At 40.5% G+C, this 27,922-nt stretch overlaps 1 protein-coding gene across 1 annotated transcript; it reads left to right on the plus strand.

The window, feature by feature from the left end:
- The first annotated feature begins 605 nt into the window (after nt 1-605).
- LOC129696262 (gamma-glutamyl hydrolase-like) lies at nt 606-26,969 on the plus strand. The gene is made up of 9 exons (XM_055633989.1): nt 606-1,702; nt 6,441-6,552; nt 8,255-8,305; nt 13,428-13,512; nt 16,492-16,630; nt 18,666-18,772; nt 21,349-21,442; nt 23,682-23,819; nt 24,831-26,969. The coding sequence occupies exons 1-9, from the start codon at nt 1,570-1,572 to the stop codon at nt 24,977-24,979; spliced, it is 1,008 nt and encodes a 335-aa protein (XP_055489964.1). The 5' UTR covers nt 606-1,569; the 3' UTR covers nt 24,980-26,969.
- The last annotated feature ends 953 nt before the right edge of the window (nt 26,970-27,922 follow it).

Genomic DNA, 27,922 nt, shown 5'->3' on the forward strand with positions numbered 1-27,922 from the left:
CACAAGAGGCAAATAAATAAATGATGGGTCTTTGGCCCAAACATTATGGAGGGCACTGTATCTCTGCCTTAAAAATATCCACTGACTTGGCCTCCACAGCCTTCCATATGGAGAAAAAACAGGAAAGAGGTACTGATTTTAGATGAATAGCCATGATCATGGGAATAGGCCATCGAAGGGCCGATGGCCTATTCCTGCACCTATTTTCTAAGTTTCTATGCTTGACTATATGGCAATAAAACTTGATCACTTGATTTTGAAGCATTCATGCATGGTGGAGGCATAATGTAGTCATAGAGTGATACAGTGTGAAAACAGGCCCTTCGGCGCAACTTGCCCACACCCGCCAACATGTCCCAGCTACGCTACCTTCTTTTGGTCCATACCTCCAAACCTGCCCTATCCATGTATCAATCTAACTTTTTCTTAAATGTTGGGATGGTCCCTGCCTCAACTACCACCTCTGGCAGCTTGTTCCATACACCCATCACTCTTTGTGTGGATAGTTACCCCTTAAATAGTTACCTCTTAAAAAATACTTAATACAAAAAACATTGAAATCATACTTCTGCAGTGCACTAAAACATGATTTTAATACATCAAATTTCAAAAGGTTCCTAACCTTCCACACCCTATCCCCACTCAGTTGCTCCACTCCCTCACCGGGTACCCCCAAAGCCAGTGATCAGTGATCGCACAGCCTCCCCCCTTTCAAAAACGCTTCAATCCAATTTAAAGCATACATATTGCATTCAAGTGTAAGTTAAAAGACTCGCTACAATATGCACCATATTGCACAATTTCAAGCTGAAAAATGCAAATGTTCCGTACCAATGGGAGGGGGGTCCCCTCCTCCCACACGGTCGCTATACTCCCTCGGGCTTGGTCTCTCGCAAGTTCTCACTCCCAACTCTCACCCAATGTTGGCATCCCTGACTATTGTAGTATTGGATAGTTCAATAGCAGATGATCGTTTTTACTGTAATAAGAAACAGCTGTGAAAGGTTGTTTTGCATACTGCGTTTCCAGCATTTTCTAGTTTTATATATAATTATAAAAACGAGCGCAGCTTTCAATGCAGTGTTCGGGTGAAAGCTGGAAATGGATCAGAAAGAAACCATTTGCAGGCATGCGAGGAATTGATCGGCGAATACCACGAAGCTATTCTTATCGTACCGACTCGACGAGCTAAATGAGTTCGTCCGTATTGGAACCAATCTTGGGTTGCGACTTTTCTGCTGCTTGAGCATGTGATCGATTCGATTTCGCCGACATTGCAACTCGAGTGCTGAAGGTGCGGAAGAAGGGTGCAGCTCGTCACAGCAAAGGTCCAATAGCAAGGATCTTTGGGTCACAGTCCGAAGCAAAGATCTTAGAGCGATAAGATCTTTGGTCCGAAGCAAAGATACTTTGGTCCGAAGCAAAGATACTTTGGTCCGAAGCAAAGATCCGCTCAATGATCTTTGGTCCGAAGGGAACAATAAATCGGATAGGCTTTGGGTTGCAGGGATTCGGCCGCCGTGAATCGGGGCTGCCGGAAGCCTTGACGGTGATTTTATAAAGAGGAGAATGGAGATCCCCAGGCCGCACGTCTTTGCACTGCTGGTGTGTGTTTACTTGGACGTGAACTGGCACCGACATTCAGCTGCCGCGTTCAACCAGCTGCCTTCAGCTGCCGCGCTCAACCAGCGACCCATAATTGGTAAGGGAGGCGAGTTTTTTCCTTCAAAATGGTGCATTACTTGTTGTGGAAATAATGGGCCGTGGTGTTTAGCTGTAATTTCCGTGTTCCTCCACCATATCCCCGCTGCAATACTGGTCTAACTGGCAGCGCTACTGCTAACACTGCTTTCTATCAGAGTAGGACATGGAGTAACAGCGGGCCGGGCAGCGTCTCTGCAGAACACGGGTAGGCGACGTTTCGGATCGAGACCCCACTGACCTTTATGTCAGGGTTTACAAACGATTACAACACACTGCTGATGAGGTCTTGTATACTCTGGAGTTTAGACGGATGAGAGGGGATCTTATTGAAACAGATTGTTAAGTGCTTGGATATGCTAGAGGCAGGAAACATGCTGCATGAAACATCAATTCTTCCCTTCCCTCCCGTACCACCCCCTCCCCGGGCACTTTCCGTTGCAACCGCAAGAAATGCAGCACCTGTCCCTTCACCTCCCCCCTCGACTCCATTCAAGGACCCAAGCAGTCGTTCCAGGTGCGACAAAGGTTCACCTGTATCTCCTCCAACGTCATCTACTGCATCCGCTGCTCTAGATGTCAGCTGATTTACATCGGGGAGACTAAGCGGAGGTTGGGCGATCGTTTCGCCGAACACCTCCGCTCAGTCCGCAATAACCTACCTGAACTCCTGGTGGCTCAGCACTTCAACTCCCCCTCCCATTCCCAATCCGACCTCTCTGTCCTGGGTCTCCTCCATTGCCAGAGTGAGCAACACCGGAAATTGGAGGAACAGCACCTCATATTCCGCCTGGGTTGCTTGCGTCCGGTTAGCATGAACATTGAATTGTCCCAATTTTGCTAGCCCTTGCTGTTTCCTCCCCTTCCTTAACCCTCGAGCTGTCTCCTCCCATCCCCCCGCCCTCGGGCAACTCCTCCTCCCTTTTTCCTTCCTTCTCCCCCCCACCCCCCATCAGTCTGAAGAAGGGTTTCAGCCCGAAACTTCGCCTATTTCCTTCGCTCCATAGATGCTGCTGCACCCGCTGAGTTTCTCCAGCATTTTTGTGTACCTTCGATCTTCCAGCATCTGCAGTTCCTTCTTGAACAACATGTTCCTGGTGTTGGGGGAGTCCAGAACCAGGGACCACAGTTCAAGAATAAGTGGTAAGCCATTTTGAATGGAGATGAGGAAACACTTTTTCTCACAGTTGTGAGTCTGTGGAATTCTCTGCCTCAGAGGGCCGTGGAGGCCTGTTCTCTGGACACTTTCAAGGGAGAGCTAACGGGGACTGATTGGGGATGATCAGCCATGATCACATTAAATGGCGGTGCAGGCTCGATGGGCCGAATGGCACCTATTGTCTATTGAAACTTGAGCGAATAACCAAACTGAGGGAATATCTACACTCAAGACTCCTTGGGAACTAGTATGTTTGAATAAGGTCACTCCTCATTCTTCGAAACTCCAAAGAGTGCGGACCAAAACTGTTCAGCCTCTCCTCACAGGACTGCTCTCTCATCCCTGGAATTAACCTGGCGAATCTCCTTTGGACTACTTCCAATAATACTGTATCATATTGTATGCAAGTGAAGCAAAACTGGCTGCAGTATTCCAGGTGGGCCACGGCAACACCCTGTACAACTGTATCAAACGCTCCTAATTCTTGAAGCAATTCCATTGCTTTCTTAACTACTTGGTCCTACCTGCTAACTTTTTATTATTCATCCACCAGACCACCTAGATTCCTTTGAACTTCACTAATTTGCAATCTCTCTCCAATTAGAAAGTAATCTCTTTAATTCCTTTTACCAAAGTGCACTTACCTTGCAATTCCCACATTAGACTTCATTTGCCAGGTTTTTGCCAAGTCTCTCAATCTATGTACATCCTGTTTCAGAATCACAATGACCTCCTCATCAACAATATGTCCTTCCAACTATTTTTATAACATTGGCAAACATGGAAACCTTGCACTTTGTTTCCTTCTCCAGAACATTATTGTAAATAATGGAGGGCCAAGAGCTGATCTTAGCGGTAGTCCACTGGCCACATTGCTTTGAATTGAAAAATACCTATTTATTCCAATTCTTTGTTCGCCATGTGACAGACAGTTTTTACTTTGTGCTAACATTTCCCCCAATACCATAGGCTCTTAATTTACAATTCAGCTTCTTATGTGGCACCTTGTCATTTGCCTTTTGGGTATCTCTAAACTAAACTAAATCGAAATGCACAACATTTATAGGTTCCTTTTGATTGTCTGACCTGGTTATATTTTCAAAAAATGTATGCAATTTTGACAAACACGATTTACCTTTCATCGCATCGTGTTTGCTAGATAAGATTATATTCTGCTTTCCTAACTAATTTGTTATTTTATCTTTGAATTACTGAGTCTAGTACCTTGCCAACATTATAAGTTAAACTATTTGGCCTACAGTCCCTTGCCTTCTGTCTAGTTTACATTGTGCACAAGGAACTCGCATTGGTTGGTTTACCAATCTTCTGATACCCTCTCATAATTCTGTGAGTTTTGAAAAAAATTGAATAATATGTCCATCTTCTCTGATACCACATCCTTTAACATTCTTCGGTGCATGCTACTGGGTCCTGGTGATATTTCCACTTTAAACCTGCGAATCTTACTATTATTTTATCCGTAGTGATTGGGAATTTTATGTTGGATCTCTGTTATTAGAAATTAGCTCGTCTGTTATCCTAGGGATATATATCCATGGTGAATTTTGATGCAAAAAAAAAGATTTAGCTTATCAGCCTTTTCTTTTTTCCCATTAGTTTCATGATGCCTTTGTTCTCTTAAAGGCCACACCAACCTTAACCACCTTCTTTCTATTGATATGCCGACAGAAACAATTAACTGTTTGTTTTGATATTATATGCAAATTACTCCCAAAATACATTTTGACCACAACATTTCCTACTAATTCTTCCTCTTTGCTCATAACCAAATTTGTTTAGTTTAGTTAGAGATACAGGCCCTTCGGTCCACCCTTCGGCTGACTGGTGATCCCCGTACACCAACACTATCCTACACTCACTTGGGACAATTTACAATTATCCAAGCCAATTAGTCTACAAATCTGTATATCTTTGGAGTGTGAGAGTAAACCAGAGATCCCGGAGGAAACCCACACAGGTCATGTGGAGAATGTACAAACTCTGTACAGACAAGCATCCGACTTGTCAGATCAGGCCTGAACCCGGGTCTCTGGCGCTGTAAGCCAGCAACTTTACTGCTGCGCCACCGTGCCGTTCCTGCATAGCTTACACAACATACTGTTCTAAGAAGCAATCACTGACACTGTCCCTAAATTCTTCTTCTATGATACCTTTGCCAGCATTTCAGACATTAATAACTATTGGTACGATAGTCCTCTAGTTTCATGGTTGCTATTACCAGAGCGAGCTCCTTTATTTTTGATTTACAGGTAGCTCTATTGTAATGTGCATTTCCATCACATGAAGAAACAAGATGCTGGTTTTGCAAAAAAGAAATCAAAGTACTGGAGTAACCCGGTGCAGAGCCAGGCAGCATCTTTAGAGAACATGGTAGGTGATGTTTCAGGCAAGAATCAGTCTGAAGAAGGGTCCAGACCCAAAATGTCACCTATTTCTCCAGAGATGTTGCCTGACCTTCTGAGTTACTCTGGCACTTGAGTCCTTTTTCCATAACATTAGTTGGATATAACACGAGTGATGAAGAAGGGAAATCTATCTGTTACACTAGCCAAATTGGTTATAAAACAATTTCGCTTAGGAACTAGGGAACCACTTAAAAGCTGCTCTGGAAAATGCCAAGTTGTTTTTAAAAAGAAGCTGTCACTGTGTTCATGTAACATCCCTACATTAATCAGATACTGTTTTATCTTAAGAATGCAGCTGCTGCTTGAACTGTGTGTTGTGCATTAAAATTGACAAGCAATTGCTTCTACTAACATATGCAACAATACTCTTAAACAACATACAATCTTTGGTATATTTAGGTTGCAGTAATAAAAATAAATATTTTCTATTGAAAAAAACTTTTTTTTAATCCTGCTGGAATAATAACTTTGGTATTGTGAGTTGGAAACACTTGAACTCCCTTTCCCCATTGACACAATTGTCTTTATGACTCAATTTCTATAACGTGAGTTTTTTTAGGAAGGCAACTATCATGTTATAGCAGAACTACTAGTATTTGATTGACTATTTTAAATTCACCAGCTGTCATTTTTACCATTGGATTCTTCATCCAGCCTCAAAGTAACTCCAATAACTTGAACCCCAGTTATTCAGTAAATCACTGTACTTCCACAGTAGGTATCTCCTTTGAGGATAAGTACAGTACAGACAATATTTATACAGTAATATTAAATGTGGATTGTATTACAGAAGGATTCGTGAAACTGGATAAAAGTAGGAACTAAACTTGAATTATCATACAAGTTGTCCACTCTTTCCCTTGTGTTCAGCTGTGATTGTCTTTGAAGACTCAATAGGACTACTGGAAGTGAATTTGTTAAATTTTGAAAATGTTGTTATGTACAGTTGGTATAAATCAGTCCAGATTTAGAATTTCATATTTAACCGGTATTGACTTGAAATCTTAACCTTTTGCCAAAGATGCTGTCTATTCTGCTTTGAGTTTTAATTTTTTGGGCTTTAAAATTTCTACCATGTGCAATATTTTGCTTTTAGCATTCCCGATGCATTTTTAGTTTTTTTTATTGATACTTGTATTTTTCCTTTGTTTTAGGTGTTCTGGCTCAGGAAACATTTGGGACTTTTGCAAAATTTGGCTCTAGCTATATTGCTGCATCGTATGTTAAATACCTAGAATCTGCTGGAGCAAGAGTTGTACCCATAAGGTTGGGATGGACTGCCCTTTACATTTATTTTTCCCCTTGTGGGCTTTGTTTATTACAAAGGAGGAACTGCTGTATTGTGGATCGATCACAACAGAATTCCCCATGTTTAAATTAGTATCCAACTTTAAATATTTGTAGAACTTGTTTATGTTTAAGATGTTTTTCTAAGATAACATCTCAATGCATTGTCATTGTTTTATTTTGCTGACTATGTTCTTTAAATCCAGTTTGCATTCAACATGCCTATATCATGCACATTTCTGGCATTAACTTTATATTTTGTGGCCTCAACCATTTGTCATATTCAGATTCATTTAATGTAGGCCATTAACAAAAACACCAAAACCCAAAAATGTAATAGTCTCATAGTTGCAACATTAAACAATTCTTCAAATTCTTTCTTCCACTGTTCCTCCAACTTACCCTGCAGTTGATTATTGACTAATGGACAGGAAAGGTTTAGAAGTTATAAACATTTGGAGGGATATGGAACATCACAGGTAAGTGGAACTAGGGCATCATAGTAGAGTTGGGCCGAAGGGCCCTTTACCGTACTGTATCACTGACACTTTGACAATAATACTCATGCAAAAAGAATTGTGCGATTTTTTTTCTCTGTTTGATCCTGCACATTATTCTGTAATTTTACTGTATGTTGAAGTACTATTCCAGATTTATGTTTTCTGTGTCATGTATTATCTTTTGCAGATCAATTAATTTGGTAACCTAATTGTGTTTCTGTGGACAAAAATATTTTAGTTCTTTGATCCCAGAGAGTGCTGCCTATTCATAATCATAATCTATTCAAAAGAGTAAGCTTCCCATGAGTAAGAACTGTTTTTAAAAATATGAAAAATAACAAAATTAATTGGAATTGCAATAAACCGTTAAGAAATTGGTAAAAAATATCAAAATAAAACAATAAGTATATTTAAAAAATCAAAACATTATTTCTTTCCCTTAATCTCCAGACAAGAAACCCCCTTTCAATTGATAGGTTTGTCACTTTCACCGTGAATGCATATATCACTTAAGCAACATCACAAATGAGTTAATAGACTTGGTATCTTTCTTACTCTATTTGTTAATCTTGTGTGGTGGAAAAGTCAAGACATGAAGGCAAGAACAACTTGAATTTTTCAGGCCCAGCAGATTTAACGTATTGGGCGTAATGGAATGGATATGGATATGGGGAAGCAAGGGGCTAGAATCTTGCTCATTGAGAACATGGTCACCAACTCTTGCTTATTGAAGGCCAATGCCTTTCACAAATCAAGCTAATGAAACTGTTTTGGATAGGCAAATAGATTACCAGGGAATGGGGGATATGGGTTATGAGCCGGCGGATCAGACTTGCGTCTTGGCATCATGTTTGGCACAAACATTGTGGCCTGAAGGGCCCCTCCTTGAGCTGTACTGTTCTGTTATTGAGGTGTCTTTTTTTAATCTAACAAATGCCTATGACATTTATTTGTTTAAACACTGCAATTGTGTTCATTCAATTGTAGTGGTGATGAACTCTATACCAAATAACCAGTATACTCAGTTTCAGTTGTTTATTTTGTGTATTTAGCTGAGTCTGCCACACACACCCCTGACCTAAATTCGGATTTTTACTTACTACAATGAAGCTATTTGGCTGCAGGCAACATTTTCAAATAAAATAAAGTTAGTCTAATGTTGATATTTCTCTTCCTCATAGTACTAATCTGAGTGAAGCTGAATACCGGAAACTTTTTTATTCTCTAAATGGGTGAGTACTTTATTAAATGATAATGGATTTGCTTTTATACTTGGATATTAGTTTAACAAAGTGTTGTGAAAAGTTTAGCTTTTGTTATGTCCTGTTGGCAACCTGCTATGATTTAGCTTTGTTTTGAAAAATAACGAGAAAAGCATACGGTAAGATAAATGTTTTGCTGTAAGCTAAAGAGTAATAAATGAGTGTTACATAAAGTACCCTGCTCATTTTACAGAAAAAAATCAACAATAGTTATTGAGAGGTTTAGTGAATTAGTTTTCATGGCTTTGACCATGTAATGATCAGAGAGTGTTCAGCTGTTATTGTAGTACATGACCAGGAGTACTCTGACAGCTGATATTACTTTAGTAAACAGTTTCAAAACAAATCCTGAGCTGCTGCAATTGGCTTTAAAAGTATAAAGCAATGATTTTAATTGAGCAATTAAGCAATGTTATTTATTTGATGTATCTGTTGTATTTATAGCCAATATATCTGCAACCATATTGACATTGTAGTCATGGCAAGACTTAAGTTAGTTTAAATTTAAAGGTAGGATAAAAGTGGTAAATCTTATGCTGAGAGTCTGGAACATGTATGTAACAGGCCATCATACTTTATTTCTAATTAAATAAAGTGTGTGATGTGTACAACAATCTCTCCCCATTCCCCTTAAAACCCCTTTTTCACGGGGTGACTTGACGCAAGAGGTAACCAGAGTTTAACATCGTGGGAACCTCGTGCGATAACAGTACGGCATTCGTGAACCACCGTGGCGCTAACGGCAGGTAATCGTGTAACTTGAGTACTCGGGAGAAAATTCAAGCAAGCTTGAATTTCTCCAAGAGTGACTTGTACACTTGTGGTTGAGCATTGCAACATTATATGAACGTAGTGGCCAGTGCGATATCCGTAGTAACTCTTGCGGTTACCGTGGGAACTCCTGCGAACGGTAAACCCGGAAGCTGGACAGAGGGGACAGAAGGTGAGTAAAAAAGGTGTTCTCAATATCGCCAATGGAACATCTGTCCATCGAGGACGTCCCACCTCATTGTCATTGTTGGAGAATCTTTTTAACAGGAACACGCAGAGATGGCTCCCAGAAAAGCTCAAAGAAAGGGGGTAAAAGCGTGTCAGAAAGGTTTTTGCCATGCAGGAGAATGAGGAGGAGACGCAGCAAGAGAGACAGGTGGAGAGGCAACAGGAGATGCCAGAGATAACAGTGCCTGTGGGCTCCTTGGAGCAGGGAGTGGGTGAGCAAGGTGGATTTCAGATTGCCTCCCCAGTAGCCGTTGTAGGAATAGCCTCTACAGACGCTTATGTAAAGGGAAGATGGCAAAAGGTAAGGCCATATAACTTCACCAGGGAACAAGAGGGGAACTTGTAGAATGGTACCAATTTAACGAGATTCTCTACGATAAATCCAGAGAGGATTATAGAAACAGGGAGAGAAAACGGAACCTGCTGGAGACGAAGGCTGCGGAGTATCCCGGGTGCTCATGTGAGTATATATAACGATAAATCACTTCATCAACAGGAGAACCATTTAATGTTATCCAAGATTTAAAAACATACAATGCTATAGATGTAAAAGTGCTGTTTTTGCAGTTAACTTAAACTTCTCTTATAAGTCTGTCTGTGCCCTGCAGCTGCAAAGTAAAAAAGCCGCAGACAGCTTTTACACCCTCTGTGTTTGAGGTTGGAATCATGTCTCTCAGGGAGGATATTTATAGTGTGTGAAAGAAAAAAGTGACATCATTTGTGCCACGTGATGATTTAATTGCACTTGACAGTTTACAATGCTCATTCAAGATTTAACGGGTAAGCTCGGGAGACGGACAAGTCACTCGCACAAATAACAGAAATGCCGAGTACCGTGGGAACTCTTTGTCTACCCCCCCGTTATATCGTATGATGTCGTGCTAGACCACGACCACTTCACTCTGGTCACATCTTGCCTCAAGTCGCCCCGTGAAAAAGCCCCATAAGACTTTTCTGTGACCACGATATAACAGATCTTAGTTTTATTTTTAGTTTTAGAGATATAGTGTGGAAACAGGCCCATCGTCCATGCTGACCAATAATCACCCGTACAATGGCTGTCGGTGGTTGATATATCCTTGAATTCGTATGTCCATATTTTGATGGGTGAAATTTGGATTGCATTTTTGTAGGGGCTGTTCAGCCTCTGCGATGGGGTGGTGAGGAGGATACTGGAAATTATTTTCTCCGTGTTAGGCACCAGGCAGACCCTGGATAGTTATCTCAACTGGATTTATTATTTTTTCTTCAAGATTGTCATGATTACTACCTCTTTGAGATTGCTTGCCACACTTTCCTTATTCTGGGTGAGGGTGATGAGATCAAGAATTTACTTCAATATTAGTTCTCTGGCATTTTGTGGTAGTTCAGCAGGAAACTTTGCTTGCTGCAGAGATGTTGTTTTCCAGTTGTTGCATGGCAGTTTTATCCGCTTGCTGGCCCGGGGCAGCAGCAGAATTGTGCTGTCCAGCTTTTAGTTTACTTTAGAGATACAGGCCCGTAGACAGGATCGAACCTGGGTCTCTGGCACTGTAAGGCACAACTCTACCGCTGTGCAACTGTGTCGCCCCAATGTGCTGTGGAATGAAGCCAAGAATCTTGTATCACAACAGATTCTTGATTGAGGAAGACCTTCAAAGTGCTCCTTTCGGGGAGCTCTATCTGCGATAAGCTCTCCTTTGTTATTGGCTCTGTCTGGTTTTGGTCATTTGGACCTAGTTGGTTTGATAGCACCAAAGAACTCTCAGAGGTCATGATGGTTGGCTAAGTGCTAGATCTCCTGCTCTAATCCACAGCACACATGTTGTTTCTTGAACTTTATCCTTCTTTGGTTACCTGTGGGTTTCATGCTTCATTATTAAACTAATATGGGCAAGTGCATGCTCTTTTTTTAAAAAAAAAAGGCAATGAGGAAATACTGGGTATAATGGACACATGCTTGCAGGTTATTATTGTGGATGCTTAATTCAAAGAGGTTTTGAAGAAGTCACCAAAATGGTTGAGGCAAAGCCAAAGACGTTGCTTACATGGACATTACATTACAGCAAAGCAGTTGATAAGGGTCCACATGGTAAGTTGCTCTGGAAGGTTAGATTGCATGGGATCCAGGTAGCTGACTAAGGGTTTGAAGTAAGGCCCATTGCTGTTTATGGTTTATATCAATGATTTGGATGAGAAGGTACAAGGCATAGAAACATAGAAATTAGGTGCAGGAGTAGGCCATTCGGCCCTTCGAGCCTGCACCGCCATTCAATATGATCATGGCTGATCATCCAACTCAGTATCCCGTACCTGCCTTCTCTCCATACCCCCTGATCCCCTTAGCCACAAGGGCCACATCTAACACCCTCTTAAATATAGCCAATGAACTGGCCTCAACTACCCTCTGTGGCAGAGAGTTCCAGAGATTCACCACTCTCTGTGTGAAAAAAGTTCTTCTCATCTCGGTTTTAAAGGATTTCCCCCTTATCCTTAAGCTGTGACCCCTTGTCCTGGACTTCCCTAATATCGGGAGCAATCTTCCTGCATCTAGCCTGTCCAACCCCTTAAGAATTTTGTAAGTTTCTATTAGATCCCCTCTCAATCTTCTAAATTCTAGAGAGTATAAACCAAGTCTATCCAGTCTTTCTTCATAAGACAGTCCTGACATCCCAGGAATCAGTCTGGTGAACCTTCTCTGCACTCCCTCTATGGCAATAATGTCCTTCCTCAGATTTGGAGACCAAAACTGTACGCAATACTCCAGGTGTGGTCTCACCATGGTTAATAAGCTTGGTTAATAAGCTTGCAGATGAGGCTGAAGTAGATAGTGAAGATGATTATCAGAAATACAGCAGGATATTCTTGATCGGCTGGGTTAATGGGCTGAGGAATGGTTAATGGAATTTTATGCAGATAAGTGCGAGGTGTTGCATTTTCGTAAGTCAAACCAGGGCAGGACCTTCACAGAAAATGGTAGGTCACTGTTTTAGAGCAGAGGAATCGAAGGGTGCAGTACATAATTCCCTGGGAGATTGTCATAGGTAGATAGCTTGGTCAAGAAGGCTTTGGTACACTGGCCTTCATCTATCAGGGTATTGAGTATAGAAGTTAGGATATTATGTTATGTTTATACAAGATGTTGGTGAGGTCACCTTTGGAGTATTGTGCTCAGTTTTAGTTACCCTAACATAGGAAGGAGATTTTTAAGCTGGAAAGAGTGTAGAGAATATTTATGAAGATGTAGCCAAGACTTGATAACCTGAGCTACAGGGAGAGGACAGACAGGCTAGGACTTTATTCCTTGCAGCACATGAGGCTGAGGGTTGATTATATATAGGTATATACAACCATGAGGGTGATAGATAGGGTGAATGCACAGAGTTGGGGAAATCATGACACATATATGAGGAGAATGGGGAGTGCAGGGGAGAGATAAGACTTTGCCTTCCATCACAGTGAGGAGGAGATTCACTGTGATGGATGTTTGTGTAAATTATGTTGTGTCTTGGTTCTTTTTCTTGTTTGTATGACTGCAGAAACCAAATTTTGTTTGAACCTCAATGAGGTTCAAATGACAACAAATAAATTGTATCATTGTATTTAGGTGAGAGGGGAAAGATTTAATAGGAACCTGAGGGGGACCTTTTTAACACAGGGGGGTGGGTATATGTAATGAGCTGCCAGAGGACATAGTTGAGGCAGGTACTACAACAACATTTAAAAGACATTTGGACAGGTACATGGAGAGGATGGGTTTAGAGGATGTGGGCCAAATATGAGTAGCTGGAACCAGCATATATGGGGCATATAATTCGGCATGGTCTGAAGGGACAGATTTTGTGCTGTATCACCATGGTAATGTTAGTACGTCATATATCCTGTAATGAACGCATGGCTTTGGGAATAACGATGTTCATTTCAAATTATGCTTTAAAGTAGGTAAATAATGTCAAGTAGGTTGGTGAGGACAAAGTCAAATGGATTATTCCTTATTGGAGTTAACATCAGTTCAACATGTTTTTCCCCCAGTGTTCCTCAGCTGTTATGATATATATACTTCAAAAAGTTGCTGTAAATTAATAATTTCACCTGCTGATTATTTTATTTTCAGAGTGCTTTTTCCAGGTGGTGCGGTAAATCTCGAAACTTCACAATATTCCAAGATTGCATCTCTGTTTTATGATCTTGCCATACAGGTAATTGCACTTGTTCGTAAGAATACATATTTATTAAGTATGGAAGATCTATACACATAAGAACTTTTTTTATACACAGTTAAAATGGAGTAGTTCGGGTAAATTCATGTAAATGGAATAATAATAATTATTTTTTTCTAAAGTTTCTGTATAGGAGTTAAGATTACCAGTGGAAGTGTGGCAACATGGATAGGAAGTTCTTTGAAAAACCCAAATCTAAGTTACAGGCAGTTAGCAAAAATAAAACAAACTGCTGGAGGAACACAGTGGCTCCCATCTGTGGAGGGAAATGGACAGATTCTGCAAATTGAATTAATATATAATATATACATCTTTGTGATTTTTTTTTTTCTAAACTTAATTTTGGGGTAATTTCTCTTGGTTTATGTTCATTTTTGTATCCAAATGTGATATTTAGATGTACAGAGAAAAAAATTGTGATTATGGTGAACCATTAAATGACCCCAGGTGAATTCAGAAGAGGTTTAATGAATTAAGTTCACAAAAAAGGGGGAGGGAGGGGGGGGGGGGGGGGGGGGTAGTTGTGGGGGTTGGTTGGAAATATCGATGTTTAAAACCTGAGACCTTAAATTTGGATTAAGAGTGGAGAGATTAAATGGCCAGTGTAAAGAGGAATGTGGGGTGGGGGGGGGGGGGGGGGGGGGGGGGGGGGGGGGTGGGTGACAAGTGGACAAGGGAATAGCAGGTACAATAGCAGGGCAGTAAAGAAAGCGAATGGCATGTTGGCTTTCATAGCAAGAGGATTTGAGTATAGGAGCAGGGAGGTTCTACTGCAGTTGTATAGGGTCTTGGTGAGACCACACCTGGAGTATTGCGTGCAGTTTTGGTCTCCAAATCTGAGGAAGGACATTATTGCCATAGTGCAGAGAAGGTTCACCAGACTGATTCCTGGGATGTCAGGACTGTCTTATGAAGAAAGACTGGATAGACTTGGTTTATACTCTCTAGAATTTAGGAGATTGAGAGGGGATCTTATATAGAAACTTACAAAATTCTTAAGGGGTTGGACAGGCTAGATGCAGGAAGATTGTTCCCGATGTTAGGGAAGTCCAGGACAAGGGGTCACAGCTTAAGGATAAGGGGGAAATCCTTTAAAACCGAGATGAGGAGAACTTTTTTCACACAGAGAGTGGTGAATCTCTGGAACTCTCTGCCACAGAGGGTAGTTGAGGCCAGTTCATTGGCTATATTTAAGAGGGAGTTAGATGTGACCCTTGTGGCCAAGGGGATCAGAGGGTATGGAGAGAAGGCAGGTACGGGATTCTGAGTTGGATGATCAGCCATGATCATATTAAATGGCGGTGCAGGCTCGAAGGGCCGAATGGCCTACTCCTGCACCTAATTTCTATGTTTCTATGTTTCTAAGGAAGGGTGAGGGATAATGGGTAGGAGGGTGTCTAGAGTTGGTATAGTAAATATTATCTTCTATATTGGAAGACAGAGGCAGATGAGGAAAAATGGACGCAGGCACAAAAATATAGGCTGATGGAACCGGATGGGAGACATCTTTGGGAGAAATAGGTGGATGGAACCAAGAGGGAGAGTGAGACACAAAAGGGTGACGGTGGCTGGATGGAGTTGGTATGGAAAAGGGAATAAAAATGGGAAGACCAGAGGAGAATTGCAAGGAGAGAAAAGAGGGAAATACATGGGGTAAGGATAAGCTGAAATTGGAAAATGTTGTGTTTATTCCGTTGGGTTGTAGCCTACCCAGGTGGAATAGTATTCAAATTAACAACTTGTGTTAATGCAACATTGAGTTCTAGAGAGTCCCTCTGCACAAAAATGAACTTGAACATCTAAAATTAATTCTATCTACTTTTTGATATTCTGCTATGGGCTCCCTTCCTGTCCATATCACCCACGGCAGAAGCAGGCCCTTTGCTCCACTCAGTTCATGCTATCAAACATCCAGATACAAAACCCTACATTAATCTCAGTTAATCTCCCTGAATTCCTATCAACTCTCCAATTCTATTACTCATCTGGTGCCCAATTAACGTACCAATTTTCAATTAAGTATTCATTCATTCATTCAATTTGCAAATCTTCGGAAGTGGGAGGAAACTAGAGTACCCCAGAGCAAATTTACACAGTGTCGGAGGAAATAGGGATGCTCCTTACAGATCTCACCGGAGATCTGAAGAAGGGTTTTGGCCCTAAACGTTGCCTATCTCCTTCGCTCCATAGATGCTGCTGCACCCGCTGAGTTTCTCCAGCATTTTTGTGTACACCGGAGGTCAGGATTGAACCTGGGTTACTGGAACTGAGGCAGCTGCTCTATTTTCTGCCATTAACTGCACACATGGTGGATTGAAATGCAATTTCAATAAATTCTAAATTGTTTATAACAAATGTGAAGAACATCAGTAGCTAATCTAATCTAGTTCTTAAAGTGTTTGCTTTTTCCATTTTTTATTCTACCAAGATTTTTTCAGCTATTAGGAGTCTATTAGGTCCCCTAGATAAACACAAAATGCTGGAGTTACTCAGCGGGACAGGCAACATCTCTGGAGAGAAGGAATGGGTAGCGTTTCGGGTTGAGACCCTTCTTCAGACCCTTCCTCATTTATCTTGTATCTCCAATCATTATTGGCTGCAATGTCCAGAGCAAAAAGCTCTACATGCCATTGAATTACACAATGTCATTTCAAAAGGGATACAACATGTAAAAATGGGTGTGATATTGTTTAAATTTCAGAATGCAGTCAACAGAAAGAAAGCAGGAAGGGTGGATGTAACAGCAACCAACCTAAATGTGGCTCCAACATCTTTGTTTGCTAATGTACAGGCATTGGAATAACTGTTGCAAAGGTGGACCTACCATTTTAAGTTATGTAGTATCAAAACACGTTTGAACAATGAATGCAAGACACCAGTTGTGATGGCATTTTGATAGTTTCTGTTTCAGTCAAAGAATAGCAGTGACTGCAAATTTTCTGATTTTGTTTTAAATAGGTCAATGACAATGGAACTCATTTTCCAATCTGGGGCACGTGTCTTGGATTTGAAGAGCTGACTGTTATTACCAGTAAAAAGAAACTTCTGATTGCTACAAACACCCGTAATCTGTCTCTTCCTTTAAAATTCACCAAAGGTAAAATACTGACTGGGAGTGTGAGCTAATTTTGATCCTGGAAATGAAATGTGTGGCCATTGTAAGTGTAAAACAGTTTGCTAACACACTTTGGATCTCTTGACCTTCTTGAATAGTCCAGTAGAAGCTTGATAAAAGCTTAACAGAAGTCCATGTAAACCCTATCTACCATGCTGCCTTAATCAATTTTTGAAGTTACCTCCGTAAAAAATAATCAATTGGATTTGTGAGACTCGTGCTCTCCTACAAAAAGTCAAGCTGACACATCTTAAACTAATCCCTGCCTTTCGAAATGAACATAAATCCCGAATCTCCAACAATTCAGGCTATTGGTAATCTAGGTAATTCTTTATCATCAAGTGATCTATTAAAGACTTTTTTTGCTGCAGCTTGGTTTTCTTAAACATTATGGTCACGAAGGTTGCCCCAAACCTGTTTATGAGGGAATTCCCAAATAAATGTTGGAACCGTTATTCGTACAAAGACAAAGCTCCTTGCATCTGTTTCCAGCAGGGGTCCAGCAAATGTTGTTTTGATGATATTGCTAAGGCGGTAATATTGTTTTTCTGGCTCAAGGACCTTATTCTTGGCACCAATGTCTTCATCAGTCAGGTTATTGAGCACAGGAGTTAGGAAGCCATATTAAAACTATACAAGTCATTGGTGCGGCTGCACCTGGAGTATTATGTGTGGTTCTGGTCACCCAGCTATAGAAAGGAATTCAATGAGCTGGAAAGGAAACAGAAAATAATCCAGATGGTGTTATAGGGATTTGAAAGCTTGAGTGGGAAAGAGAGCCTGAATAAGCTGGTATTTTTTCACTGGAGCATGGGAGGTTGAGGGGGTGACCTTGTAGAGATTTAAAAGATCAAGAGGGTCATAAATAAGTTCACAAACTTTTTTTTCAGGGTAGTTTGTGTTCACAAAATGAATTTTGGTTGTCAGGTGGTGAATTTTTTGGTTGTCAGGTGGCTGCAGCCAAATTATTTGCCTTGGCTTGGCTTTTAAAATCATTGCAACAGTTGGCTGCCAGCCCAAGAATCCATTCGGCCCAAAGTGTCTATGCTAGCCCTCTGGAAACCAGTACCTTCGTCCCGCAACACCCATACTAGCGCAACAGAAAGCCCCCTCCCCTCTCCACTGGCGAGCAGTATTGGAATTGGTGGAGAGGTGGAATATTGCGTTGGTGACCAGCCCTCCCGTGTGATGCTGGGACCCAGATATATATACTGAATAAATCATTTCCATAATGCTTTGCAGATCTACCAACATATCTTTGTAGCCCTCAACAAGATGTATTTCTTATCTGTTATAGGCTTCGACAGTATTGAATGTGTCTGGACCCTAGCAAAGCCTTGTCGCTGTTGCAAGTTTCAAGCTATCATTCTGTGAAATAAACTGCTAGGTAGCAAATAAACCGGATCATCGCCAGAAGCATTTTAACTGCACTGTGAAAATACTATAAATCAGTTTATATACTTAATTTAATTTAGATATACAGCACGGAAACAGATCCTTTGGCCCACCAAGTCCGACCGACCAACTTATTATACTATCCCACACACACTAGGGACAACTTACATTTATTCCAAGCCAATTAATCTGCAAGCCTGTATGTCGTTGGAGTGTGGGAGGAAACCAAAGGTCACAGAGAAAATCAATGCAGGTCACAGGGAGAACGTACAAACTCCGTACAGACAGCAACCGTTTTCATGATCAAACTCGGGTCTCATACGCTGTAAGGCAGCAACTCTACCGATGCACCATCGTGCCACAATTTAGTTTAAAGCAACTTATTTTGGAAGGGAGACAACATAATAGATAAAAATGAACGTAAATATACAACTAACATCCACAGAAAATAAGGAATTTACGCCTGCATCATAAAGTTGACATTGGATTGACATAAAAAAAACCAGCATAAAACTACTTGGAGTACATGTTCAGTGGTATGAGGTTCTCTGTAAAGAAAAAAAAAATTCAATAATGAATAAGAAAAATAATTAATGTAACTCATTTATTTCAATTTGTTCAGATGCCGCAGGCAGTAGGATGTTTAAGAACTTTCCAGAAAATCTGATGCATGCGTTGGCTGTAGAACCATTAACAGCAAATTTTCACTTCTGGAGTCTTTCTGTTAAGGTCTGGTAATTAGCACTTTCTAGCTGTAGAGCTCTTGTACATGTGCTATAAAGTTAATGAATAGCATAACCATTTGATTATGCCTACATATTAAGACTGCTCTGTAAGGTATGTTTTCTGTCTACATGTTACCTTATTTCAGCTTGTTAAAATAACAATGTTTTAACTGAAATGCAAATGTTAGCAATGTTTCAAAATTTTGATATTTTAGAAATCAAGTCTGCAATTTATTCCATCAGATAAAACATAACATAAGTTTAATTTGACACCTAATTCACTTTCATATCATCAGTATTAAAAAAGTTATGGCCATTTTCATACTCTGAAATTAACATCTTGTTCCCTATTGCTTTTCCATTGACTTAACTCAAAAGCTGTGATCGAGGACAGTCAAAAGCCCATAACTTTCTTAAAGATTAAGAGAACTGAATGACATTTTCAGTTATTATAGATTGAAACATTCTGAAACAAATATGAAACAATCTTACTTGGATTACCTGAAATTTAAGCATATCATTAGTTAGTTACCTAATTGTAGCGAATTACAAAATTCAATTACTAGATCTAAACATCTATCCATTTCTTAAGAAAATGTTACCATTTTTAAATAGCCTAAGTGTCCAAATAACATTCACACAAGAATTCACTATATAACATGATTTTTAAATCTCATTGTCATGAATTTAAAAGCCAAATGGAAGGAATTTAGTGTTTAATTCCTGTAAATTAATGGCCATTTTAATCATCTTGCGAGTGAGATTTTGTGGAACGCGATCGATTGGAACGTTGCGGTTTGCGAATTTAAACCCTATATTGGCAGTATGTATATTTGTTATCCAGTATGCCAGTTCTTATATATACATAATCACATTTTTGCTGATGAAATTTTGATTAAAGTAATCCTAAGAAGCAAGTTTATATGTAAAATAGACGACTTACCTTATGTTTTGTCCCATACGGGAGATCTTGGGCATGCATGCAAAGAATGAATTAATTTATTCATTTATCATTAATTTATTTATTCATTCATTCATTCAAGTGTACTCGATTTGCCACAATGTACCAAGGCATTTCAGTTGGATAAATCGTACAAATGTATGGAATTATTCCACAATAATTTGTGTGTTGCACTTTTCAAAGTTATTTAAGGAGCCAGAGGACAAATTCACTTCATGTGCCCTCCTTCACTGATTCCAATTAGCAGCGCAGGGGGTGGGGGTTGGTGACCAGTTACACATGTTATTGCCAGTTGGCAGGTCATATGATCCCGTCCAGTAATCGAGCATGTGCATCTCAATCCTTTGTTTCCCTTGGGCGATCTTCACCTCAATCATTTTCATTGATTTCAAAAGCAAAGCACTGAAGATACTGGAATTGTAAACAAATAGAGAAAATGGTCCTAATGGGCCTGTCCTGTTTAGGCGACTGCCAGGGACAAATTTTAATGGAATTCACCTATGACACCTGGCGACAACCTACGACAGCACCTACGAAAACCTACGGCAGCAAAAATTGTCTCCAATGTTGCCGAAAAATGTTCAACATGTTGCAAATTTTGTGGCAGTCGCCTGTAGTCGCCCAAATAACAGCCTAAGTGGGACAGGCCCATTATGCTCAGCTCCGGCAGCATTTTGTGTAGAGAGAAACACAGTTAATGGTTCTGGTTAATTAATTTTTGTCAGAACTGGGAACATTAACTGGTGGAAGGCTGGAAAGATAAAAGGGCAGAGCTTGCTGAAAGATGGCAATAAAGGCTAGTAAATAACAATAAATATCTTTAGCGGATGAAAAAACAGGAGATGGTGAATAACACCCCAAATTAACGTAAGGTTGGTTCAGAAACTGTTGATCCTTTGTCTTTGGTCATTAGGTTGTTAAATCAACAAGTTGATGATGATCGCTAACCAGTTACCTCCCAGCTATCAGCAGGCCCATCCCTCACGACAATGCAAGAAGATAGTATTTCCTGACTTTCATTGGCAGCTTGGAGATACCAACCCCTTTTGTTCAGTTATCCTTTGCCGCTGGGATTTTTTGACACAGCAGGATCTTTCTTATTCCTTTTGTATGGTCTGGGCAAGTGCCCAGATTGAATAGTGGAAAGATTTTCACAGGGGAAGATCCTGGCCATTCCTGTGGTGGGCTGGATCAGTCTGGGAGTCCAGGTAGGCAATGGGGCAATTGATGAGGAAGTCAATTTTGTGCACCATGCGATTGTTTGAAGCAAATACCAGCAAACAAATCAAAGTCTTCTGGACAAGTAACAAAATAACAAAACAACAGAATCTTAATTGGTTTTATTTCGCATTTGTACTTCCTCACAAATGACTGACATGGAGAGGAGATTCCAGTGAGGTTTCTCGCAAGTGTCCTCCTTTGGATTGTGAGGAGGATATGAAGCCAAACACCCGATAAAAATTTGCAAAAGAGAATCCTCACCAAGGGTTTCTGTGCCAAGGCATGTGAAATGGAAGAGGTTATATCACCATGAAGTAGTGCACTTTACCCAAATTAGCCGAGCAATGTTGAAAATATGTTGAGGACAGGCATTAATACCTGTTTGTATTTAAATGTAGAATTTTACAAGCAATCCAGAATTGAAAAACTTCTACAAAGTCTTGACTACTAATACCGACAACCAAGGGGTTGAATTTATATCTACAATGGAAGGTACAGCCAAATTAATAATTCTAATCTGGGAATCCAGGAATTTCCTTCTTACAGATCGTGCAGTGTTTTATTTTATTCTTAAGAAAGTAAATTACTGCTGTGTTTTTTTTTTTCCCTTTTAATTATTACTATGTCTAAAAGCGCCTATTATTTGACACAGTCAGATGGCTATTTTGGTACTGGAGTGTGTGGAGAAACAAGCACTTAGGTGGTGATCGATGAAAATTATCATTATCCAGCTGTACACTATGCATTCGGTTCCTGACTTCCCTCATTCATCCAGAGTCCACTTGCCCGTCTAATAAAGCTTTCTTTAATATTTAAATACCATATTCATTTACTGGTGCATTACTCCAGTGACCTTCCAAAATTCTGTGAGTATGGACGAGCTCCATTTTCAAATTCAAATAATTAGGCATCCATTATTTTGGTGATGCTTAAGACGTCCTCATCGTGAAGTAAATTATTAAAACACCTTTTTTTTTATGGGAGATTGTGATATACTGTCCCTCCTAAGAATAACTTAATTGGAAGCCTGGGTGATTTTTATTAATAATTTTATTTGATTTATTTTTGGAGATCTAAAGCAACTTTATTACTACAGTTTATTTTTTAACATTTAAACCATTAGCGTATGTACAACTGACTGGTCTAAATAGATCAGTACTGGACCAAAAATGACTACACCCTCTCCCCAGATCCTATAAAAAATAAATCTCTCTTCCCAAACTCCTTAAAAAGGCCTGATTTGGATTACATTAATGGAAGTTGATCTAATTCTACTTAGTTCATTCATTGATTTATTTTTTTTGTTCAACAAATAATTTGTTGGTGTGATTTTAATATTTGTACAACTGTTTAGTTCCATCTACTTTCGTCTCCTGACTAACTTGGCAGTGAAACCAAGCATATAGAATGATTGATCCATGGAGTGTATGTAATTTGCACACTGATAAAAAAACGTGTCAGCGTACAATAAAAAAAAGCAACTGTTCGGGTGCACAAGCACATATGCATTAATTCTGCATTCTGCAGTCTTCCTGTACAATGTCTAATCTAAATAGCTTTCTCTCATTGAAGTTTGTCAGTTGTTACTGTATTGATTTTTTCTATGAACCATATTATGTATGCAGATGATCTTGTGGTTTTTAGTCCATCTAGCGCTGGTCTCCAGCAGCTCCATACTATATGTTTCGTGTATGGTGTGGAACATGACATTAAATATAATGCTAGTAAGAGTGCTGTTATGGTCTGTAGAACCAAAGAGGATAAATGCCTAAAATATCCTGTTTTTAAATTGTCTGACAACAATCTTAGTGTCTGTAATAAGATAAAATATCTAGGGCATATTATTACAGAACAAATGACAGATGATGAGGATATTTATAGGCAACGACGCATGCTGTATGTACAGGCGAATATCCTCTTGCGTAAATTTGGTGCGTGTGCAGATGTGGTGAAGATGTCGCTATTTAGAGCATACTGCACACCCCTCTACACTGCGCACCTGTGGTCGAACTATTTAAAGACAAGTTTGCAGAGACTAAAGGTGGCATATAACGATGCCATGAGAACACTGCTAAGGCAACCTAGATGGTGTAGTGCCAGTAATATGTTTGTGGCTGCAGGAGTCAGTACTTTAGAAGCTATCCTAAGACACCACATGTATAAATTCATTTGCAGGATAAATGACTCTAAAAATGTGCTTATTGTGGCCTTGACAAACATAAGGGTTAGCACTACACGCTACGAATCCTAGCTGTGGAGACCCTGGTATCGTTGTCTCATTGTAGGATATTGATCATCTTTTAATCTGGATTTTTAACTTAAGTATTGGGGGTTTTTGTTAAATATAAATTATGTTTTTGTGATATACCATGATTTATATATATATATATGATATTTGATATGCAATGCATTTTTTAATGTAATGTTGCCCCTTGCTGGACCTTGAGTCCGTAATAAAGTTGATTATTATTATTATTATGAAGCATAATTACATTCTGTTGAAAGGTTGTGGGTGAGGGAAGCAGCTATTTTAGTCATTGATCCGAATCATGTAATTTTAGGAACTTGTACAAAGAACAAATCAAATTGTTTTCAAGCTGATTGTCTATAGTTGGAGTGCATGTTCCCAGTATGGTTTGCAATGAGTTTCTGTATAAACTGTATATATGTGGAGAACTGTTGTGTTCATTGATTGGGTGAAGGGAGTGACGGTTGGTTTGTATTATTGCAGCACACAGATATCCAGTTTATGGAATTCAGTGGCATCCTGAGAAAAATCCTTATGAGTGGGACCTGAAAAAGAACATCCCACATTCCAGCAATGCTGTAAAAGTGGCATGGTACATGGCTGACTTTTTTGTTAATGAAGGTATGAGCATGTGAGATAATTCGCTTATTCAGCCCACCAAGTCCGTGCCGACCAGCAATCGCCCATATACTAGTTTTATCCCACACACTAGGGCAATTTACAGAAGCCAATTAACCTACAAACCCGCACGTCTTTGGAATGTGGGAGGAAGCAGGAGCACCCAGAGAAAATCCACATGGTCACCGGATGAATGTACAAACTCCGTACAGACCACACCCATAGTCAGGATCTTACCTGGGTATCTGGTGCTGTAAGGCAGCAACTCTACTGCTGAGCCACTGTGCCACCCTCTCTGGAGAGAGCTTTTGATCCTAAGAGTAATAGTACAATCTTCCTGCAGTCAAGGGGCAGCAGACTACCACAAGTTGTTTGTTACACTGTCGCCATCTGTTCTCATCAAAACTGGGACTGAGAGCAAAAGCAGAATGATCAAGTATGCCAGCATCAAAATTTATAATGTACTAATTGTAAAGGTTAGGAAAGATTGTTTTTCACTCTCACTACCACTCTCCCCATTCAATATGCCCTACTTTAGCAGGGTAAAGGCAGGCTATTTGTTAAAAAAAGAAGCTAAACAATTAAAGGCAAGTTATTCATTAATTTCTTCCCTGATGTGGCACATCAGCTGCCAATTCTCAGACCCCCTTTTTTCCCTTAACTCATTTGAAGTTATGTTTATCTGGTCTGATATCTGTGAGCCTGCTCTTGTAGTTTTGATGTTTGATATTTGGATACCTCATTATGATTATTCTCCCCTTCACCCACGGCGATCTCAGACTGGAGATCACCCTTGCATTAATTGTTCGTGTTTCATTAACTAACAGAATACCTGGCTTGACCTGCTTCTGTTCTCTACAGTATTTCTGATCTCCAAGATATAAATGAAGCAATTCCTTGCATTGGCAATGTCACTTTATGCACATTTTATTTCCCTTATTCAATTCAGATTTGCAAATGTTGTAAGTCAGTACAGAAACTTTAAGATCTGAAGATTACTTTCTTCTTTTCCAGCTCGAAAGAATTGGCATCGCTTTCCTACTGAAGCTGAAGAAGAGAGAGCTTTGATTTATAACTATGCATCAGTTTACACCGGCAAGATCTCTTGCTTTGAACAGATTTATTTAATTGATAACCCCCATCTCACACGAAGTGGGCTTTGATAAATAGATCCTCATTGTGCCTAAGTGGGGAGAACCCATTTGAAATTGTTTGGTTTTCCAACCAGATATAAATCAGAAAATGCCATTTTAATGTAATCACTTGATTCTAATGCTTCCTGTATCAAAAGGGTTCTGATAACTTTGTGGCCAGGGTAGAATATAATTTGATATTCTGTGGCTGGTGGCACTATCATGATAAAACGAATGAATGTTATAACATATTTGCTTTTACTTGCTTTTCCTGGCTGACTTGGGTCATCTGGTGGATGCAACAACTATTTTTCTACAGCAGTGCATATTGGTGGAAGCACGGCATCTTCACTTTATTGATTAGTGCGAGTTCCCAAGTGTATGAAATAATAAGCTCCACAAGGAATCTGGTTTATATCTTGGGGCTGAAATTCCTCCAATTTGTACTTTTAGTCAGTCATGTAAAAGTCAAACGTGATTCTCCATTTTGTACTTGCCTGAACTCTAAAGGAAATTTATCTGAAGGGAAGTATTGAAATAACATTGAATGCAGACAATCCCTGACTTGCACAATAGGCGACTTGTATAAACTCACACTTGGGTAAACAATTCTCTGCTCCGTCCCTAGTGCAATCAAAGCAGTTTGAAATTTCCACAACTCTGTATGATCACTAGTTTACATTAGAATCAAGCTGGTAATGGCGGCAGTGCCTACCCAGAAGGCCGCGTGCTGCAGAAAGTGCCTGGACAACTAGATGGAACTCAAGCCGCCAATGGTGGCGGTGTTTACCCAGAAGGCCGCACGCCGCAGAAAGTGCCCCGGACACCACAGAGACAGGTCATATTCTGTGAGTACGGACACAGATTCAGTGATTCCGACTTGCATAAAATCTGACTTGCGTAAGGGTTCACAGAACGTAATCCTCGCGTAAATCTGGGAATGCCTGTACATGAAGACCTGTCCCACTTGCGCGACTTTTTCGGCGACTGCCGGCACCCATCATAGGTCGCCGAAAATTTTCAACATGTTGAAAATTCAGCGGCGACCAGAAAGACGCTACGACTCTTTGGGTGACTAGGAGACTACTCACGACCATACAGGCTACACCCTGGAGACATGTCGCGGGGTGAAGCCTGAATGGTCGTGAGTAGTCACCCAAAGAGTCGTACCTTGTTCTGGTCGCTGCTGAATTTTCAACATGTTGAACATTTTCGGCAACCTGTAACAACTATGGCGGGTGCCGGCAGTCGCTGAAAAAGTTGCGTAAGTGGGACAGGCCCTTTACCCTTTCCCCATTCCAGAATGCTTGGGTGGAAGTAAACTGTCATGTTCAGTGTTCCAAGGATAGTGAATGTCAGAAAATCTAGCAAATGCGTTTTATATTTGAATGGATGAGTAGAGAAGTATGGGTAATACCCAACTGATGTCCTGCTGTGAATCCTTCCAGCTGACTGTACAAATGCAAAATATGAATATGTAAACTCTGTTGTTTTGGACAGATTTGGACAGGATAGATTTTGTAGCTTGCAAGTGAATGATGTAATCCAATATACAAAAAATGCACCTTCTCAATTATAAACTATAGCATACCTTTGGCACAAGTAAGCGGCTGTCCCACTGCGGCAACCTAATCTGCGAGTTTAGAAGAGTTTGCCCTCGACTCGTACTCGCAGCATGGTCGAAAAGAGGTCCGAGGAGATCCGATAAGCTCACTGGAACTCTCCTTCATGCTCGAGGGAAATTCCCGAATACTGGTGGCCTCAGCTAGGACGCGGATAATTTTACTGCATGTTGAAAAAAAATTCCGCGAGTAAAATTTGGTCGGCACAGTTCTTTTTGACTCGTAGTGCAGTGGAGTGGGGTCGCTATTTAGTTACAGGCAGTCGAGGGCAGCCGTAGGCAATCTCCTTTGCTGACTGGGCATTTTGATTGGCTCATTGGAGTTTTCAGGGTCAGGGAAAATGCCCGCTAAACTTTATTATACATCTTAAAAGTGTCTCCCCCCCCCCCCCCCCCCCCCCCCCCCCCTTCTCCCCTCTCCCCCCCCCCCCCCCCCCTCCCCCTTCTCCTCCTCTCCCCCCCCCCCCCCCCCCTCCTCCCCCCCCCCCCCCCCCTCCTCCCCTCCGCCCCTTCCTCCTCCCCCCCTTCTCCTCCTCCCCCCCTCCTCCTCCTCCTCCCTCCCTCCCCCTCCCCCCCTCCTCCCCCCCCCCTTCTCCCTCCCCCCCCCTTCTCCCTCCCCCCCCCCTTTTCCCCCCCCCCCCCCCCCTCTCCCCCTCCGTTTTTAAGACTGAAGTCTGAATAGTCTGAAGGGTCCCGATTGAAAGCTCACCTATGTATTTTCCCCAGAGATGCTGCTTGACCTGCTGAGTTACTCCATTTTGTGTCTATCTTCAAAATGAAATAGAGTGTTTGATTTATACATAATATTTTTTATAATTAATGTTTTAAGCTGTCCTTATAAACAACGTATAGTCTTGCATTTCAGTACCAGATTTCACTGTTTGATCTTGAGAAAATTGCTGTCTTTGTAAAAAGTAGTGTTGTTGATCTGCGATAAAGCTCAATATAAACAAATGGTATCTGCTGTTCTTATTTCCTAAGTAGCCCAGACGTGCATTGAATTTAATTGTATGTAGAAAATCCAAGTACAGAATACAGATCATCATTGAAGTAAATTTTCTAAGTCTACTGTAGATACGATGATTTTTTCTTTCTCTTGTAAACATTAATTATGGACCAAATCACTGAAATTGAGGTTCCATTATTTTACTATAGGTGTGCAATGCATTTAGAATATTTACTATTCTAGGACATCAGTGAGGATCTTGCTGAGGTGGAAATCAGCCATTCTCCAACTAACTTCTATGAAGCAATATACCATGAACTCCTACTCTAGAATCAACCTATATTACAGACCTTGGCAAGGAAGTTTGAAAGGATAGAAGGATCGTTGCCAGACTCCAGGACTGAGA

This window comes from Leucoraja erinacea, chromosome 4 (assembly GCF_028641065.1).
Source record: "Leucoraja erinacea ecotype New England chromosome 4, Leri_hhj_1, whole genome shotgun sequence".
Lineage (NCBI taxonomy): Eukaryota > Metazoa > Chordata > Chondrichthyes > Rajiformes > Rajidae > Leucoraja > Leucoraja erinaceus.